The sequence below is a fragment of the Lipophrys pholis genome (assembly GCF_963383615.2).
Source record: "Lipophrys pholis genome assembly, chromosome: 15".
Classification (NCBI taxonomy): Eukaryota; Metazoa; Chordata; class Actinopteri; order Blenniiformes; family Blenniidae; genus Lipophrys; species Lipophrys pholis.
The window spans coordinates 7,676,127-7,696,784 of record NC_137642.1 but is presented as its reverse complement, the minus strand read 5'-3'; the positions used below and the strand labels follow the sequence as shown (position 1 = coordinate 7,696,784).

The 20,658-nt window shown below is 40.3% G+C and overlaps 1 protein-coding gene across 1 annotated transcript in view; it reads right to left on the bottom strand.

Moving 5' to 3' along the window:
• ryr2b (ryanodine receptor 2b (cardiac)) overlaps positions 1–18,020 on the bottom strand; it is a gene marked incomplete at its 3' end in the record, with an annotated part of 64,462 nt that extends 46,442 nt beyond the window's left edge. The window contains exons 1-28 of the mRNA XM_080481009.1: positions 17,997–18,020; positions 15,831–15,950; positions 15,419–15,523; positions 15,008–15,082; positions 14,825–14,903; positions 14,559–14,671; positions 13,027–13,150; positions 12,303–12,399; positions 12,137–12,211; positions 11,321–11,477; positions 10,732–10,893; positions 10,494–10,615; positions 8,860–9,043; positions 8,631–8,766; positions 8,285–8,380; positions 7,967–8,085; positions 6,528–6,661; positions 4,754–4,995; positions 3,610–3,802; positions 3,230–3,449; positions 3,026–3,130; positions 2,791–2,894; positions 2,570–2,653; positions 2,322–2,481; positions 1,473–1,620; positions 1,035–1,243; positions 347–521; positions 24–232 (exon numbers count right to left, since the gene is read on the bottom strand). Of these exons, the coding sequence (XP_080337135.1) occupies positions 24–232; positions 347–521; positions 1,035–1,243; positions 1,473–1,620; positions 2,322–2,481; positions 2,570–2,653; positions 2,791–2,894; positions 3,026–3,130; positions 3,230–3,449; positions 3,610–3,802; positions 4,754–4,995; positions 6,528–6,661; positions 7,967–8,085; positions 8,285–8,380; positions 8,631–8,766; positions 8,860–9,043; positions 10,494–10,615; positions 10,732–10,893; positions 11,321–11,477; positions 12,137–12,211; positions 12,303–12,399; positions 13,027–13,150; positions 14,559–14,671; positions 14,825–14,903; positions 15,008–15,082; positions 15,419–15,451 (3,555 nt within the window). The 5' untranslated portion in view covers positions 15,452–15,523; positions 15,831–15,950; positions 17,997–18,020. The remainder of the gene's footprint in view (positions 1–23; positions 233–346; positions 522–1,034; positions 1,244–1,472; positions 1,621–2,321; positions 2,482–2,569; positions 2,654–2,790; positions 2,895–3,025; positions 3,131–3,229; positions 3,450–3,609; positions 3,803–4,753; positions 4,996–6,527; positions 6,662–7,966; positions 8,086–8,284; positions 8,381–8,630; positions 8,767–8,859; positions 9,044–10,493; positions 10,616–10,731; positions 10,894–11,320; positions 11,478–12,136; positions 12,212–12,302; positions 12,400–13,026; positions 13,151–14,558; positions 14,672–14,824; positions 14,904–15,007; positions 15,083–15,418; positions 15,524–15,830; positions 15,951–17,996) is intronic.
• Positions 18,021–20,658: the final 2,638 nt, after the last annotated feature.

Genomic DNA, 20,658 nt, shown 5'->3' with positions numbered 1-20,658 from the left:
AGCTTGGAGGGGGGTAAAATAACCTGTAAGTTGTGATCATCAGGCAGTATGGAAGCAAACTGAGGCTGCTTCCAGCTCATCCACAGGACTGGGTCTCGAGCCATGTTGGCAGCAAAAGGCTTATAGCCCTCCTGCAGCCCGCACGCCGTAAAGTATTTCAGAGAGCCCACCTGACAGCCCAGATTTAGCCTTCCCACCTGGTTCACACCCACACTAACCACGGGTAACAATCCTGGAAAGTATGGGGAAGGATACAGGTAAAAGTACAGCCAAAAATAACAACCTGGATTTAGTTCAATAGACAGTATCGGCATGCAATAGAGAAAGCTGTTTAAGAAACACATACCAGCTCTGATATCAAAGTCCTTGGCAGCCAGCTCTGATCCCCTGTCATTAAACAGAGCCTCGCCGTTAAGCGTGACCATCATGGTGCGTTCAGTCATGTCAACCAAGCAACCCACCACATCACCTCTGAGCCACAGACGGCCCAGAGGTTCACTCCCCTGGTGGTGCCACTGAGCCTGAAAGCAACAACAAGCCAAGGAAACAAAGCTTTAGAATGGGTCACTAGGCAGAAAATACTCACCTCAAATTCAGGTATATTTAGGCATTCGATTTGCATGGCCATTGTTGAAGCCAATGCAATATAAACCCTGATATTTATATAAGGATAAATGCAAAGACAAGCATGTTTTTTGTTTTTTTTTGCAAGGCTGAATTGAATTGTGCAAGAGATATTAAGGATTCAAATGATTAAGGGTGAAAACAGATGGGGAAAAAAGAACATATTGTTCTGCTTGTTTCATCTAGAGCAAATTATTGTCACAGAAATTTCCCCCAAAAAATCTGTAATGATCAAATAAAAAAATAAAAAGGTTTTGGAGTCAGTCTAAATGTAAATAAAAATGATTCTAAATGTCTAAATTTGACAATGACAAAGATGCAAGCTTCATATTAAGATTTACACAGACTGATGGAGTGATTCTGACTGAGATTCCACCTGCAATTTTGAGAAATGAGTTTGAATATCTTACTTCGGATCCATCAAAGACGTATGCCTGGTCATCTGAGCCGAGCTCTTTATCTGGAGTGCAGCCTGGCCGGACCCAGCCCACTCTCATATTCCCGGCTGTCAGTATTTCAAATTCAAAATACCACTTCCCCCGGGTCACAGCATAAGATTTATCTGGTCTGAACACTCTGCACTTCTCAGCAGAGAGGAGACATGGCTTTGATAATGTGGCTGCAAATCCAGGAAACAGACATAATATGGGCATCTGCTGGACTAAAAAATTGATTTGCACTCGAGTCCCATTAAATCAAATCCTCGCAATGCAAAATCTGCTGTATTTTGAATACTCATCAAAACACTACCGTGTTAGGTTCAGCCAATAATACAAGCTACACGATGTAAAAGTGACATTAACAGAGGTGCAATTGATCATTATTCTAAACAAGATTTTGGGAGGTACTTTGTTCGTGGTTGAGCGGCTCCAGACTGTAACCATATGCCAACAGGGTGCAGACAGCCTCTCTGACACCATCTCTGCCCACTCTCTGAGTCCTTTCATCTAGGAGGCTGTAGGGCACGAGGTGGGGGCTTCGCTTTGCTTTCACATCCTGAAAAAAGGAAGAAGAAAAAAAAAAAAAAAAGATCCAAACAACAAAATGGTGAAACAAAAAAAAAGAATGAATGTTTAATAGGTGTTTGCAAACCTGTCTGCAATTATGTACGGTGAGTGGCAGGATAAAGACATTATATATATATATATATATATATATATATATATATATATATATTTCTCCAACCCAAAAAAAAAAAAAAAACATATATACAACTTATTTGTAAACTCCATTTTTATTTAAAAGGAAAAAAAAGCCTCTGAGGTCACTGGAAGAACGACGAAGAATGATGAAGTGATGAAGAAAACAATAGAAAGCTAATCGTGGACTAAAAGCATGACGGGCAGAACTGAGGAACAAATTCCCAGATGGGTTTTGGAACAGCAGCTGCTGGCCGAGGCTTATACACGCTCCAGTTATGTCTTGGCATGGAAAAATAAACTCATGTTATACACCAGTGCCACTTATATATGTAATCATTTTACCTCCTCTTGACACATTTATTTATTTATTTTTTTAAACAGATGTTACTTATACTCAGGTGTGACTTATAGTCTGGTAAATAAAGTACTTGATATTCTTCATGAAGAAGAGTCTTAAGTAGACTTCCACACTTCATCAAGACTCCAACTCAATTACATGTTCAAATGTATTTTCTACTGAGAAGTGTCTGATCAGCACAAATAAACCATATAAACCTGCTGGGCGCCATAGGTCCATCCTTGCTTGATACGCTCTCTGGCCCACACGTTGTGTTCATTCTCTGCCAGCAGGTGAACTATTTCTTCGTGGTCTGGGCTCAGAAAAACCCGGCTCAAATCCACTGGAGCAGGTCTGTAGCCACCCAACTGCTCATACCTAAGGAGGAAAAAGAGGAACCGGGCTTCTGAAAGATACAAGTGTTTGTGATGTGTTTTCGCATAACGTGAAATGTGACTTTGGTTACTTGGTGGGAAGTCGCATGTATTTGACGTGTTCTTCAGCATGATCGTCCCTTAAGCCAATGTGGAAACCAAGAGCCAGAAGAGTCCTGATCAACGAAAAAGCAAAGACGATCACTTACACAACAGTAAGCGCTCATTCCCTTTTCCAATAAAAAAAGCATTCGGCTCGTTGATGTTGTTGTTTGTTGATTATTTTGTATGCATGATTCACAATTGAGCTCACCTAATCGTGTCCTGAGCCATCTGGAGATTCTGATTTCTTTCTGGTTCTGGAAGTTTGGAGAACTCCACTAGGCATGGTTCATGCTTCTTCCCTTCATCTCTCACCTATTTGACAGAGACATTTTTTTTTTCCCTCCCCACTATGCAAGCAGTGTGTTATATGCAATATGGAAAAGGTATGATAGATTATGCAATGTACTGTAATCTATTTTTTGACGGTGTACGACTTTTCTTACTGGTCCGTGCATCCATCCAAGGTCAAGCTTGTCCTTTACCCACAGCTCATGAATATTCTCTGCCATTTTTTCACGAATGTCTTCAAGTTGGAGGGGCAATACCACCTATGAAGGTAACGTGGATATGTGAAGGTCTGTCTGCACGAATCAGATGTAAACATGTATATATTGGGGAATAAAATAAAATCGGCCTCTGTTGATTACCTCACTGATGTCTATTGGCGTGGGACTGAAGGTGGGTGGACTAACAGGCACCAGGGGGCCAATCAGCTTTTGCTTCCCTTCTTCACAAGCCAAGATGTATTTTTGACATGGCTCAACTTTTAGTTTGACTTTTGGAAGTAGAGCTTCAGAGCATGACGCGAAACCAGGTGGTGGCAGAAAGCGAAACGCTCCATGTCTCCCCCCAAAAAGAAAACGAACCCTGCTTTGCAAGAAGAGGACAGCGGAGGACAATTACAGTTAAACAGACCTTTCATTCTCAAACTGTTGCAGTTGTCAAAATCAATGCCATATTGACTGCAGAATGACTAGTTAAAGTAAGACACAGTCTGTCAGGTCCCTTGGATGTTGTCACTACAGACCTGACTCCAGCAGAGAAACTGACGACTGGATGAAGAAGACCTCCACCGCTGAAGTTCTCCAACATGCCCTGCACCGGCAGTCCGTTCACCCGGAACGAGATGCAGGGGACGGTGAGGTCGAGACAGCAGCTAACCACATCATCATTTCTCAGCAAATGAGGATAGGGAGAGCTGACTTTGCGGCCCACGCAGCCTGTGATTCAGGAGACAGAAAATCACATTTGCATGTAATTTGTCCTCCTCTTTGTGTACATGCTTTAATAAAAACAAAAGAAAACACAGAAATGTTGAATGGGTGCTGCTGGATAATCAAGTGTGACTGAAGAGCAGCTGAGGGCCATGCGCTGGTTTAGTGGTTACACCCACACCTTGAGAAAATCCCTGCCTTTAGTCTGGGCTTGGGAGTTTGCATGTTCTCTTTATGCATATATGAGTTTTCTTTCGACAATTTTGGCAATTTTTGACAATCAGATTGGCAGGCGGTCAACTGTCCAGGGTGTACTTGGCCTTCTCCCATCACAACTTTCCCATTTTATGTGAAACAAAAAAAAACAACTATGTAATTTTTTTTCAATAACTATGATAAAATCCCAGTTGTAATTTATCTGTAGAAAAGGGGTGTCAAACTCGTTTTAGTTCAGGGGGCCACAAACAGCCCAAATTCCTCTCACGAGGACCAGACCGGTAAAATACTTTAAACTTTAAAGTTTTTCTTCCCCATTGCACAGACTATATGTTTTGAAAAAGTCCATATTTTTACAAATCTAAACAATTAGGAACAAAAAATCCTGAAATCTCAACATCAATGTAAGTTTAATGATGTAAAACACAGTGAAATATGTAACAAATATTGAGAACCGTTGCATTTTGCAGCTTTTTACATGCATGTTTTTACAAACATGGCTTTGAGGCTACTGCAATTACGGTAACACGAGGCATCAAGCTTTCATTGCAGCATCACAAATACTGCATAATTTTGAGTCTCAGTGTTGAATTCCATTAGCTACTCTTGAGAAAGCCGTGTTAAATTTTTTTTTTTTGCTTTCTTTGCTATTTAGACGATTTGCTTGGTGGGATCGTGGGCTCTTCCCCATGAATATTATTCAATCACTTTTCTTCCGACCTCATTTGAGCACATCCTCACCTGACCAGAGGTGAAGTCCATCAAAGCCGTACGAGCAGAGGTCATCTCCCACGCCATTGCCGCCCCAACCCTCCCCGCCTGTGGGTCTGGGCTGGTAGCCTTTCGTGCAAGCCCAGCCTACGCGCAGGTGTGTTGGCTCGGATGTGAGGAAATGTTCCACATGGTCCACAACCAGCTCGTAGTACCACCTCCGAGGCTGGGCTGAGTGTTCCCCCATAGCCAGTAAGATGTTTGGTCTCATGCTGAGGTGGAGTTGTGTGGGGATAATGACAACCAATGACAAACAAAATGCATGTTAAACACTCACACAGATGAAAATAGTTACGGGTAAAAAAATAAGAAATTGGACGTGGTGATATTTCTGATGAGCAATGATTACAGATGATCTTAATGACAGTGTAAAGAGGAGCTGTGCCACTGCCAAATGTTTGTCCTTTCTGGAAGCAGGTGGCGAGACAGACTCAGTAAATCACTGCTGTGCACTGAGTCAGAAAATGTTTGAGGTGAAAACTGGCATTACTCTATAAAACCAGTCAAAGTTTCAAAAGGCGAACTTTAAACAAAAATAATCTCAATCATTCATTTAGTATTTGGAGTATAATAAGATAAGTTGTACCAAGTGTGCTGGTTATTATGTTGTGGGAATTTATATTTGACAAGTATTAGGCACTTTGTGACTGTATATGGACTTCTACTTTTTTTAAAAATTTTAAATTCAAAGAAAATTAATGTGGCAGATTGGATAACAAAAATGGAATTAGAAAAGTAACGAGAAAGGACAAAAGAGCAGCTGGAATATTGGACAAAATGTGGCAGGCGATAAAGAAGAAAATGGAAAAAGAGAAGGAAACCCGATGAGATAAAAGGAGAAGAGCTGGAAAGCAGATTTACTAATAAAGCATTTAGTTGAACAAGACGTAAAAGTGATAGATCGAGACATGGCTTAAGGAGAAAGAGAGCTGGGGAATGGACTGAGCAGGTGTGAGGAATATGAAACAAAATAAGCTATAAGGCCCAAGGAATCGAATGTGCCGCTGATGGAGGAAAGCCTGATAAAAGGCGGCAGCTGTTGACAGAGAAAGGGCAGATCGAGTAAGAAACAAGCTCAAAGGGAAAAAGGAAAGGAAAGGAAAAGAGAAATGGAAACTGCCTGGAAATTTTTAAAGAAAAAAGAGTGGCATAGTGTGCCAAAACATTGAAAACGCAAAAACATATGAAGAAACTTCCACAGAAATGTCCGGAGTGAATCACTGAGTCATAGCACCTCAGGCTTTGGGCAACTTTCCAACGTCTCATTGGACAAGGCCGAGTTGAAGACATCTGTGCTCTGACATTATTGGTCTCATCTATTCAGACAAGATGTACTGGTGCAGCAAATGAAGGGGAGACACTGAAGGGGGACAAGTAAGTCTTCAATTAAGTCCAACAGAGTGAAGCAGATAGCTGTAATAGAGAAAGAAATCTCAAGTGTTTCTTGAAACTCTTAAGCAACGGGAACTTAGTCGATATGTCCTGTCGTACAAATGTAAACAAAATGCATGAGGGAGCATGAAACAATCCAGGGAAATAAGACCAGAATATTTTCTTGCAATTCGTGCTCCGTGCCTTTTTGTCGTTACCGTTTCACTCGTCTCGTCTGGTGCAGTTTGAATGTTTGATTTGGTGTGCGGCAAGTGATAAAAAAAAAACAGAAAAATCAAAAATCAAGAAAATACTGAACAAAACAAGAGAAAATGAGAAGAAGACAAAAACAAACAAAAAGAGTGAATTATACCTGGTGACCTGATTAACCAGACGTGTTTGGAGTAGCAAATCTCTGTCTGGCAGTAGACTGTCGCAGATGAGGTTCTGATTGGATCGCACGGCCACACCATGGCACGCACACACGGAGCACAGCACCTCCAGCACCTGGAACACAACCTGTCAGTGCCTCATGCAGCAACAGCTCAATAAGCAAACAACAAATTATCCCAAATTATTCCTAAAACGTTCATATCAATCCTGTGGTACTTGTTTTTGTGTTCATGACACTCAGACAGCAATACCAATTGTTGATGGTATACTGCTGCTAATAAATACGCACACACACACACAAAAAAAATAGAAAATATATATATATATATATATATATAAGTCACAGTTTTGTGTTGAATATTAATGAACCACACGCAGAATAAGATTTGCGAGAGGTGATGGTGGAGACACAGTAAATAATTGAAACTACAGAAACAAACCTTAACTTGCTTTTGTAACAGACACGATAAAGCCCTGACTATCCTGGTTAAGTTGCTATGGAATACTAATGGTTTGTTTCAGGACCATGTCCCTGTCACAACATATTTGAGATACCACTGAATTTAGATTTAAAAAGCTCCCAATGGCACTGCTCAGATTTGTGTGGAGCCTCGCGAGCAGGGGTGTCAAACTGATTTTACGTCAGGGGCCAAATACAGCGCAATTTAATCTCAAGTGGGCCAGACCAGTAAATCATTTTAATATATAAATGAAGAGAACTCAAAATCTCTGTCTTTGTTTTAGTGGAACAAAGTATGTCACTGAGAAGTTCCCATTTAATGAACTATCCTTTCACAACACGTAGCAAACCTGAAATATGAATGAAAGAGCTGCAATTTCAACAATAATATCAGTTAAACTTGCAGAACACAGGGGTTTTTACAGTATTTACATCTTCAAAGACATAAAAAAATGTGGCTGGAATTTAAAATTATTGCAGACGAGATCATATCATGATCAGAATAACTCGAATATTAGAAATGATCTTTAATGTAGACACATTTCTACATCTGTGTGGTAATCCTGATCACCTTAATACAACCTAGAGTTTAAAGAAAATAAGTAAAAGCCCCCTGTGTGCCCCTGGTGGTCAGATCTACGTATGGAAGTTAATTACAAATGTCATCTTGTTGGCTGGATAGGACTCCCTGGAGAGCCATCACATGCCTTTTAATTGCACCGAAATTTTATATCTGTGATATGCATCTGTGGAACAGCCTGAACGAAGACGGCAGGATTACACAAAGTGTCAACAATAAACTGAGGCCATCATAGCTTTTCGTCCCGACTTGTAAGTGAATTTTCTATTTGAATGTGGTCTTAGTGTGTGGCTATCAATCAGAAGTGCGGAATGCCATACCCTGAAAAACATGCACTCAACCCCCCTAAGGGATATCATTCTAGCCATGTACACATTACCTTGTGGTTGCACCCATGCCTGTCTAGAAATGAGATGATAGATTGAATGTGTCCATCTCTGATGGCACCGAGTGCTTCGGGACTTTCTACAAGGACACAGTGCAGAACCTCCAAAACTCCTGTGAAAACAGGTTTTCATTAGTGCATCTCCACACCAGAATATCAACCTGTATATCTGCTGTTAATGGAGACACATGTTGACAGTGTATAGCAGAAACACTTCCCTGTAGGATTGTCTATGTTGAACAATTCTCATATTGCATGCATCATATGTACTTTAACTGGTATTTTCAATGAAACTCCCAAAATCCAACCGACCAGTAGAGGCCTCCAATCTGTCCAGCCTGCTGATGAGCCAATCGAGAGAACTTGAAAAGTGTGCACAGTTTGTGCGGTTTCCTCGAATCAGAGCAGCTTTAGAGGGAGAGAGAGAGAGAGAGAGAGAGAGAGAGAGAGAGAGAGAGAGAGAGAGAGAGAGAGAGAGAGAGAGAGAGAGAGAGAGAGAGAGAGAGAGAGAGAGAGAGAGAGAGAAAAAGAAAGACAAGTTTGGTGCAAGTGAACGTTTCCAATTGGTTAAATATCAGAAAATTGATGCATCCAAGTTATATACAATGAGGTGCAAAGCTAATGTTTCCCAAATTGGACAGATTATGCCAACGCTCACCCAGAAGGTCATAGAAACGGTTGAGGATGGTCTCCCATTCTTCTCCTGTGTCACTCGGAGCAGCTTCTGCAAAATGCAAAGTGCCACCGTTCTGGTGGAGGCGGTCAATGCAATCCAGGACCAAATCTATCACACCCTGAGAAGAAGAAATGATGTACTTAAAAGATCAAGAAAAAAAAAAGGGGGGGGGATATATCAAATGTAAAGACAATTACACATATAGACTGACCTCCTCCTGAAACATATTCTGTTGATTCTTCAGTGCTGTCATGTTGTTCTGTTTCGCTTCATGGCTGAGCCCATCCAGTGGAGGCTGGAAATAGTTTATCAGATCCTGCAGACTCCGTGTCACCGTCTCCATCGACAGGTTGACTGAAGGAAGATTTCCTTCTTGATTAAATCCATCCAGCTTCCTACATGAAGGGTGAGAAGTCATTTTTGTTCCCTTTTTTCATTTGGTTAAACTAAAATACCTTAAATCCTATTGTGTTACAAAAACCACAGATTTATAACCAAGTAATCTCACCTGAACAATTCTTGTATAGATTTCTGTCATGAGACTTTATCAGGTTGAAGTCATTAAGATGTGTTAACTCGTTGCCAATGTAACAATGAGGACAAACTACTATAAATTTCAAATATAATAATCAGCCTGACAGACAGAAAACACATACGGCACACAAGAGTGAAGCAGCATTACAACCACAAGATGGCAAAAGCGTGCAGCGGTAGACACAAACCCAGCCATATACAGGCAGCAGCAAACATTAATCTGGACTACACAGTACCAACCACACTGATTGGTAATGAAGAAGTTCACCCTAAAATGAGAATTGAGGGCATAATCAAACACATGAAGTGATGAAAGTAATTTCATGTTAATTAGGCTGATGAGACTCCGTTTTTGTTTTTGCACTGAGTAGAGTGGGTACATAACATTTGCAAGGTATAGATAGAAAGTATTACTGCATATAGGGAGAAATTAAAATGATACTGCTAAAGATATGTTGAAGTCGTCACATTTGTATTCTGACATGGTAGTCAATTAAGTCCTGGGTTACGCAACGACGAGAAGAGAACAAGAAAACCCAGTGCATGTTATCTGTGGTCATTTTCACCAGTTTCAAGAATTAGATCATGACCATTAGAGTAGTAAAAGAGCAGGAGTGTAAGCTGAAATGCAATGTTCTGAACGTGGCATAAAAATATGTTTAGTGCATACAAATGAATCTATTTGTTCCAAAATTAATGTGTCACTGATAATATTCTGTTAATAACTGTAAAGTATTAAATTGTCTCAAACATATTCATATAAATAGTTAAAAGCGCAGCACAGTACATGTAGAACTCAAATGTACATTGTCTTTTCGCATCAAATCTAAATTTGTGTCTTATTGACAATTGCAATCGACCTAATGGGTATTAATAAATTAACAATATTTGAGTAAAACAAGATATCAAGTGTATAACATATAACTCACTCTAGTACTGAAATATAGTATTACAAAATCTCATATATGCTTTGCCATTTTTGCTTAAACTCTATTGCACTGCCCGGACAGGTTTAGAAAAGCATTAAAGGCAAAATATGGAATATTAATTCAGAGTTACAAGTCTGGGTAGATTTAATGACAATGCATTGTAAGATAAATGATCTTTGAACATTTTAACAGTTTAATTGTTGCCTCACTTTCCAGTCCTTTCAATTCACCCTCAGATGATCACGTAGTGTAACATTCAGTTTCCACCCCGGTATTGGGAGAGTCGACACCACAGCAAACGTTCTTCAAAATGTCAGACTATGTTATTGAACCCTAAACCCCACTCCTGATTAACTGAAGGTCTTAATCCGGCTTCCAATACCTTATGAAGCGTGTGAGGAGGAGAATGGCACTCCGGATTAGTCTGGCGGTGTGAGATTCTTCCCTCAGAGAGCGAGATAATGTCAATCCATCGTCCATGTGGCCCTCACTGTGCAGAATTGCCTGAAAACATTATTCAGTGGACAGTTTTACTGTGTTGCAAGAAATAACACAAGAAATGACTTTTATACTTTGGGGTAATCAATAGTGAATATATTTAATTGTAATAGTTTCGCTACCTTTCGCTGAGATACTCCAATGCGTGACTTTGCATCAGCAGCTTGGTACGTGAGCCAGAGCCCAGAGTCCACATGTTGCACATAACAAATGGAATCTCCATATTTTATCTCCGGGACTCCCATCCCATCAAGGTTAGTCTTTGTGCCACTGTCAAGCTTCTCCTGGAGGGTGGATATAATTATTTTTAAAAATAAAAAAAATCACATTGCATGCGTCACATCCTGCTTAATTATACTTTTGTGTCGGTGTATTAAAGATGTGATACTAATGATGGTTTAGTGTAAAGTTCTTCCATCTGTCACCCTTCAGGGATCGTTATTATTATTATGTCCTTCATGAATCTTCTGAGGTCTTCCATATCTCCTTCTGCCTGGCAGCATCACCTCCAACCTCCTCAGCCCAGTACATCTTCCATCTCTCCTCACTACATCCAAACAACATCAACCTGGCCTCTGTCCTTATTATCTATTCGTTTTCACTCCTCTGGTCACGCCCAGTGAATATCTCAGCATCTCCATTGACATATGCAGATAATATGAGCTCAAAGATCATAAAAACAGCCAAGGTACTTCTGAGGTAACTCCAGACCTTCGACGATCGGAAGCAGAAGGAAGTGGTGTTAATGTCCGCCTTGTCCCGTTCCACCAGGTACAGGCCTCTGTCCTCGGTCAGTCCCAGGTACCTCCCGGTGGTCACATGACACAGTCTGAACGGCTGACCCCAGCATGTATGTCTGCCGCTCCAACTGAGAAACACCAAGAGTGAGCATTTATGGTTTTTGTTGCTTTAAGTTGTGATTTGAATGAATGAGAGGAGAAAAACAAAACAAAAAACATGGATTGTCTTTAAATACTAGGAAATGATGTTGCATTCCAGCAATATTACATGATGCGATTCTTTTTTGATACAACTACACAAATCTTGTGATTTGAATTGTCTTGAAAAGTAAATCGATTAAATGTATTGTTTAATGGTAACTAGTGTATGGATAATGACCGTGGCCCTTCTTTATATTACATTTTTTAACATTCATTCAAACATTTGTTTGGAATGCTCATGTTGAAGTTGTAATTCTGTCTGAAGTGTCTTTATAGGTGCAACAAATTTGATGCAGTTTGCCTTGTAATCCAACAGAAGGTGCTCTAACATTACACCATCACCGAGCCATGCTCCACCAAGCCGATGTGTTTTGCTATAAAAAGGAATGACAATGGCAACTTCTACACCAGAACGGCTCAGAACCCAAAGATAATACTGTTTACTGTCTTTCTGTCTTTTTGAGGTCGTGTTTTGCTGTTTAAAGGATTATTAATATACATTTCTTTATTTTTCAGACTATTTTAAGGTAATTTGAAATACACTGTTCTAAAGAAGTGACCGCCCTAACCCCTCATACTCTCTTACACGACACGATGAATGTCCAGCCTCCACAGGGAGCGGGCATGGCTGGAGACCGATCCAATCTCATAATGCATTATCCTAGATGAAGAAAACAGGCATCGTCACGCTCAACACGCGCAGGACACTTTCTCGAGCTGACGCCGGAGGACACTGGTCTTTGTGACCTCACCTCTGACGCTCGTCCCCTTGCTCTGCGGAGGGAATGGTCAGACAGGCGTCGCAGTGGCTGTGGAGGAGCCGCAATGTTTCGCCCCCCTTCAGGTAACCTAGAATAAACACAAGGAAATACCCTTGAAGCAGAGCGAGCTTAGCAAGGCAAATCAGTGACAACTCTGTGTTTCAAAAAAGCTTTTATCCGATCCGCAGCCACAGTTTCTACAACAGAATACCGTTACATGGAGCTTTAGTGTCTCTTTGACTTTACAGTTCATTGGCACGTTATGTAGTCAGACCTTATTGTGTTTTGTTCATTTTATTGAATTGTAAACTCAATTATACAAGAGCAATTTAATATTTTCACATCAATCCAGTCCAAATGCATGTAGAGAGAAAGTATTTCAAACCATCAAAACTATTCAAGACCTTCACTATAGCGCTCTAAATCTGTTTTATTCTGCTTACTGAATATTCTTTGTATTTATCTAAGATCTGGCTGAAATCCACGATTTGGAAAAACCACCTCATACAGGTGAGAAACTGGGGGTGTTCATAATTCACAGAACAGTTCTTGCAAATGAAAGTTTAAAGTTCTCTTTTTTTCGGTTTACCTTTCAAATACTTTAATAAACATGTCCACATTATGGGGCTGCCAAATTTACAACACATAAGCGGGCAAAAACGAGAGTCAGCAATTTTGTGTTTGTGGGTGAGGCATAAACAAAAAGAAACCTTGCCTTGAGCCACTGCGCCCCCGGAGCAGACGGGAGCAACACTCCAGAGCGTCTGCTGGAAAGCTGCATTCACCACCAAACTGTCACTCAAGCTTTTGTTGTCCCATTCAGCGCCAAAGGAGAGGTGCTGGAGGGGGGGAAAACAGAATGGTAATAATAAAAATCAGGCTCATCAAAAATAAATACAACTGCTGATTTTCCCTTCGCAAAGACCGTTATCATACGCTATTATTGTAAATAACTAATCAGGGGCAGAGACACCGCATGTTGCATGAAATTAGACGAGATAAAGGTCGTAGACTTACTGAGTGGTGATTTCTAAACAAGTGAAATGATTGTGAAAGATAGAAGGACAAAAGGCAATTGGGAAAAAATGTACAGGGAGCATTTTATTTTATACTTTAGTCAACTTAAGGTATTAAACATTGTGACGCCCACACTTTGGGCTGCACAGTACACGCCAGGGAACTCATTCACTTGCTAGGATTTCTAAGAATTCAATAATAAGTACAACACAGAACAGTTTATTTGAATAAACATTCACGTTTGCATGCAATTTCTTCTTGTAAAGCCAAACTTTATAACAGGTTATGAGCATTTATTCTCAATTAGCATATTGGTCCAAATATATAACAGGGTTTTTTTGTTTGTTTTTGTTTTCAGAAGAAATTGGTCTGAAAAGATGAGGTTGTCTTACATTCAGGGTTGAAGGAAAAAGAGATATCTGGTCTACTTCGTCTTGTAAATGTCAATAAACATAGTCTGACAGAAATTGCATTTCACAAAATAAAAATATTTCTAACATCAGTAAGCTGTGATAGTGGTAACTGCAATTTTTGTATCTGATGGCGATCAATCCAGCCGAAACTTATAATAATTGCAACTCTGCTAAGAAATATCAGAGTTTCACTGAGTGCGAAGTAAGAAGATTTAGAGCACAAAGTCTGAAAAGCACAAAGAGTCAGGGGAGATTGCACTGTGGCCCTCAAGGTGTTTTACAGACAGAGACCGGAGAGGGAATCCTTACCGACTGAGAATCATAAAGACAGAATGAACAGAATCAGAGCCGTTAGTCAGCTGCAGGCACGGAAAGTCTTCAAAGACCTCAACGCCCTCAATACTGAGTTTAAAGTCGGTCGGGGCTGGTGGTGGAAGATTAATGTGGTCTGACGGACTGTCTTCATAGAGAAAAAGAAAAAACAAGTGCGGTCCAGCCTGAGCTCAGATTACACTAAGAAGCTGCTGTCTTTAAAGCCTCATGACATCAATCCGAACAAAAACACCCACACCAGATCATGATTATGTGCAGGAAAATGGCTGCACGGAGCGTGTGAGTCCTGAACAAAAAAAGGTTAATGTTTATTTGTTCATATATGTGTTCAGTTCAATGTGACACTAACCGCTAACCCTGAGAGACGTCCACCAACACAGTCACATCTACAACTCTGACGCAAAAGACCCTTGACAATACATAATGTCCACTGACACATCATGCCAGCTCAACAAGGTCCTTTTTCTAGCCCTGGTGAACTCACCAGATATCTTTCTGAAGACACGCTGACAAGTATGAGGTCATCTCCAACACGCACCTTTTCACCTTCTGACCTCTGTCTGGAGGCTGGGTGGACCGTCCACCAACACGCCTCGCCTGAGTCACACACACATGCGCGTACACACACCAAAAAGAAGCAGGAATTGAATTATTGTCAACATTGAAAACATCTGAATTGTTGTTGTTGGTTATTTTACCTACACAGACAACAACTGTTTTTTTTTTTATTGTTTCTTAAATGTCTTATACCTCCTTTGTCCTCCTGCAGACCGACATCAAAAGCCAGTTTGTCAGTCGAGGACTGAGATGAAGACAAGCAGCTGAGATACTGGGAAGGAAATATGCAATAGATATCTCAGTCACAGTGACGAAAAATTATTCACAGAACTGCATCCCTCTGATGAATGTGTGGAATCCATGAGGAGGACTCACCATGCCACTGTATAGGTGTAAGAACAACACCGCCTGGCCATACAAAAGAGTGCGATGGCTTCCTCCAGTTCCCGCCTCAAAAATCACAATTTGGAAGAGTCAGCCCACAAGGGTAAAACAATTATCAAATGAATGAATATTCAAGTTTTAAGGCAGTTCATGTTTTATAACAATGGTGTGAGTCTCAAGCTTACTTCTGAATATAGCACAAGGCTTCATTAGAATTAAGAGAACTTGCAGAAAAACCTAATTTAAAGGAAGGAATGTATGGCTAAATTCAGTCAGTTTACTATTCTTTTACAAAACATACAGTCTGCAGTACTTTGCCATGTTGGCTATTTCTGCAAAATAAATGTTGAAACAGTTTGTGTTGTAGAATGGATATGCACTGGCAATGAAAGGAATACTAACCGCTGCAGCCAGGTGCTGGCTGTGGGTGAGCATCTCCTGCAGGGCTCGGACAGAGAGACACTGAGCCAGGACAAAGTCACATATAGACAAGTCTGGTGGAACATTCTAGAGAGAATAAAAAGACACAAGACTGAGTTCTTCACATCTGTCTGCTTCCTTCCCAGATAAATGATGCAGTGTAACAGGGCAGTCTATAACAGCAAAAATTGGAAATCTTAACAAAAAAAAAAAGAAAAGTGTATTGAATTGAGTCTAAAAGAAGTAAATTAAGACTATAGGGAAATTAACTTTTTAGCATGTCACACTTTGAGAAATGAAATGAAATATTCAAATACCTGTGGACAAATTTTAGTAAATGGACTGCACTGGCAGTGAGGAAGAACCCTGCAGTCACTACTCGGGAGGTCTTTACCTTGCAGTTGGAGGTGGGCTCGAGCCGGCAAAGTCTACTGCCGAACCCCTCAGCAGCAAGACAGAGCTTCACATGTTCCTCATGGTAGGTGAAGGTACTCTGCAAAACCACCTCATCCCCCTGACAGAAACATGCACAGAGTGGTGACTAAGACAGTCAACTATTTCAAAGCAGGAAGTTCTTTTGTCATTGTTTGAAGCAATGGTATAATCAAAAAAGAGACGGCGGAATGGATGGCTTTCGGTGTTGATTACTTAATGAAGCAACCTGAATGAAGTAAACATAAAGCGACCATAAACCCAAGGACATTGTGCACAATGTGTGTATGATTGAGTCCCATACTGGAGTAGTTGTAGCACCAGAAGTTCAGACTTCAATACAAAAGTGAAAAAGTTCAAAAGACCACAATATGCTCAAAAACTGTTCTTTTGTTTGTTTCGATTTTTCTTGACTCCATAGTTTTACTTCAGATTCCACATTGGTTGATATGCATCCTATATCCAACACTCAGGTGACCAAATCGTGAGGGAAAATATATTTTCACTTTTACTTTTCATTGTAGCCAGTACCATGTACATGGTTCTACTACGAATAAATTAATTCTAACATATCAGTGACACACACACACACACACACACACACACACACACACACACACACACACACACACACACACACACACACACACACACACACACACACACACACACGTGTGTGCGTGACATTAGCAAACTGTTATGCGCTGTGACATTTATTTTTATGCATTGTACAATAATAGCAGGGCCTCAATACAACAGCATGTACAGTAGCTCTCCGTCACTTACCATTTATCTTATCTCCATTTCAGTGTCACATGGAACCCATCAAATAAATTAGGCATCTCGAGCTATTTAAGGAACTGTGGACAAAAGCAACAGACAACCGGTCTCTGGACTTCAGCCAGGACACCTCTCAGTGGCCAGGCTGCAGCCCTCTATTTTGGGACGACATTGCACTGTCTGACCCGTGATTCACCCCCTCTTCAACTCTATCAGCAGTACTCTGCAGTCAGTCAAACACACTGCCCATTACAGTGACACCGAGAGGTATTCGGATGGTCAGACGACCAATTCTACTTTCTAGGCTGATTATTGCAAGTGAAAACTCTTTGTCCAACAACAATTAACCCAAATGTCACCAGCACTGGGAAAAAGCTGTGCATGATTGTCAAAAGGAGGCATCAGCATGTCTTGTTCTTAATTTCAAATTGATGCCATTTTTTTTTTAAGTTTTCTTGTAGCTTATTCATGGTATCAGACACAAAGGAAAGGTTTTTATGACTTAAATCAAGTTCTATTTCACATATTCATTATCACTCTTAATCAGTGTGACGTTTACAACAGCTTTTTTTCTTTGATCTACAACTTAAATGAACCCTGACAGGAGATACAGTGGAATGTGGGCTGTTACCCACCATGCTTATAAAATGCCCTGTGGGAACTCTGCATTTCATCGTGAAACCACGTATGACATCCGATCGAGCAAAGTTTCTTTGGTTCAGTCAAAATGAATGGGGTTAGTGAGTAACCCATGTGTACTTTTCACATCCATGCCAGCTCTCCCAGTGACGTGCCCTTATCAGAGGGCAAAGATTACAAGCTGTTGGAAGACAACTTACAACCAGGGATCAATGATAACGTCTTGCTGTTTCAGTTCAACAAGTCACTTTTGGACTTTCTTTAGCATCACTCATTACATGAAAACAGCACAGTACATTTTAATACTAACAATGACTCAAAGTGTGGCATTTTATTTGAACTGAGTTCATCACTGGATTAGGAGTGATGGACATGCATCATGAAGTTACACTTGATCCTAAACAGTAGATTGAAGTAATTACAAGAGTGAAAACACAATATCAACAAAACAAAAACAACTACAAGGCCAGAATAATGACAGAGTATGAATACAATAACGTGAGCAATGCTGGTTGTAAAAACACTCAAAACTTTTTAATCCTGGATTACAGAGGTACTTATTAAAAAGAAAAAAAAAAACAGTGACTCAATGGCTTCCCTACCAGCTTTGATTGGTAAGTAATGAAACCTGTGGGGCAATTTGGGCTACAGTGCATGACTCTGACGGGGATAATTAATAAGCCTCACGTGTTTGAAATTAGTGACTCACCGTCCGTAGAAAGAGAAATTCTTCGTCACCATCTCCAGCCTCATTCATTATTTGTATCAGAGCAGCAGCATTAGTGCTTCACAGGAAAAATGAGCAAACTGGAGGAGCAGGAGCTGCAAGGTGCAACAAAACCGTGGGTGGAGTCCCCTGAAGGATTTGTAATCCTACTATGGCAGGGCCAATCAGAGACCGCTGTAGGCCAGCTCCAGGTTTCACTGGGGGATTCCTCAATTTTGTTCAAAATAAAATTTTACAGAGGCAAGGCAAATTTATTTCTTTAGCACCATTCAGACACAAGGCAATCCACTGTGCTTATTAGGACCCCTATTCAGACACATTGTCTTCTTTTTTTTGTATGGTTTTGACATGTCTGGAATTTTTTATTATTATTATTATCATCATTATTATTAAAAACATAAATGTATTCACACAAGTCAAATCTATTGTTTATTGGAAAGACTGAGCAAATAATAGTGTTCTATGGTCTGATTGTGTGTCAGCATGTATGAGCTAAAAGCTGCTTCACCTTGTTTGCTTCTGACTCTGAAACACTGAGTAAACCTCTTCCTGGGGACCTTAGAGATGGATGTTTTATATCCAATGAGTAATACAAAAATAGGTGTAGATTTCTTCAAAGTTTGAGGTATTCTTGTGAAGCACTTTGACTTATAATGTACCTAATATCAGAAATGTTCATAAAACTACACGGACACTGACCAGTGGCTTTAAAGCAGAAGCTCTCAGCTCCTATACAGTGACCTTTGTAGCACAATCAGAGTTGCTTGGGTCACAAATAAGACATTTCAATTGTCTAAGTGAACATGGCAACATTACAATATAACAGCATAGCATTTCTGGGTTCTTGTTCAGTACTTTCTCATTATGTACGTACTTACAAGATGGAGTTGCTGTGTTGTACTTATCACTGTTGCAGCGCTCAACAGATAGAAACAGCATCCTGTTGGTTGAACATATGTGAGGGCCAGCAGTTCAACACATTCTAGGTGAAGCATAGTCCAGATTCGATGTACCTACCCTTCTTGTAAAGACATTTTTAATGTTCACGATTATACACAAAATCCACCCTCCTTTTTTCCCCCAAGAACAGTCCAATTACTCTGTCATAGAGGTTATCCATATATTCTAGTTCCAACAATATTTAATTTTCTATCACCAAATTGGCTCCTGTCTCTCTCAGTGGTCACACAACCCCTTCACCCTTGCCAGACTGAACTGTACACCTAATGTTTTGCCCTGCAGTATTACAAAAAGCACACCCGAATACTCCAAAAAACCCATTAAGTGTGTGAAGCAAAACACAGAACTCCAAGGTTTTAAAACATACTTTGTCTTGTAGGTGTGCGGCCGTGCTCTGGTGTTTCACAGCCACTTTAGATTGACAACTCAAGTCGGCAAACTCAATGTGGGTCCAAACCTCAAGTTGATGAGATGCAAATAACGGGCATTCCCAGCAGTACAATTTACAGCATTCCTGTAAGCCAAGGGTATCGATCATACTGTAGCTACTGAATTGAGCCCTTTCCAGGATTGTGGCATCGTTGCTAGCTTCGGAGTTAGCTGACCTCCCCTGATGATGTCCAGCATTTCTAGAAAAGTCTGTCTTGAAAACAGCCTTGTAAGTAAATCTGCAAATCAATAACAGGTGTAGTGCCCTAGCTCTGACCAGTACGCTCTCTGACCATACAATCAATGGATTTGAAATTGCTGACATTGTTGAATACCTGCTGGATGGCCCCTTGGATGAATGCAAAGTCTGATTGGTTAATGAAACTGTTTTATTGCCATTTAATTTAAGTTACAGCTCCCTGCACTGTTGATTCTAAGGGACCTCCAGGCAGAATTCCTTGAGCAACACATGATCAAAATATGATAAGCATAATAGCTCTGTATGAAGATGCTTCTTAGAGAGTAAGGAATATCAGCTTCACATCAATGTGACACGTTGGATAAGCTTTCAAAAACCATGTCTCCTTTTTGAGCGGTCCATACCATCATGGACGAGCTGGAACCAGCAGATGGCGGGAGTGCAACTTCAAACCCAAGTGAAGAAGAAGAAGAAGAAGTAGGGAACCAGTCATCAGGCACATCAAAAGAGGTAGGAAACAATGAAGATAGACACAACCAGCAGATGGCGTTAATGCAACTTTATGGGTGCAAACTGTCGTTAATCACAAAAGAAGAAGAAGAGAAGATTAAAAAATAAATAAAAATAAAGACAATTCAGATTAAATCATTACATATTAATTATCAGGGGGAATAAATATGAAATTATAAGTTAGTAAGAGAATGCCTTGATGGACATGACAGCCCACCACAGGATGGCAACCCATTTTAGGAACTGAGCCACAGTTGCACACAGCAGATAATTTACCAAGAAGACCAAAGACCCTTTTCGATGGTGCCTGAAATAGCTGAAGAGTAAGGGAGAGGAAAAGAGTTGAAGCAATACAAATAAAAAAACATATTCCAAATCCAGACCCGCATCCATTTGGATGACAACTGTTTGTTAGAAGTATGGTTAACTGAATGGGAACTTTGTCAAAATGTGGCAACCTGAGAATGAAAACTCACAAAAAAAACATAAGCAACGACTGAGAGAGATATTGCAGTGAAGTATATTTATTGAGCGATCAGGGAAAAC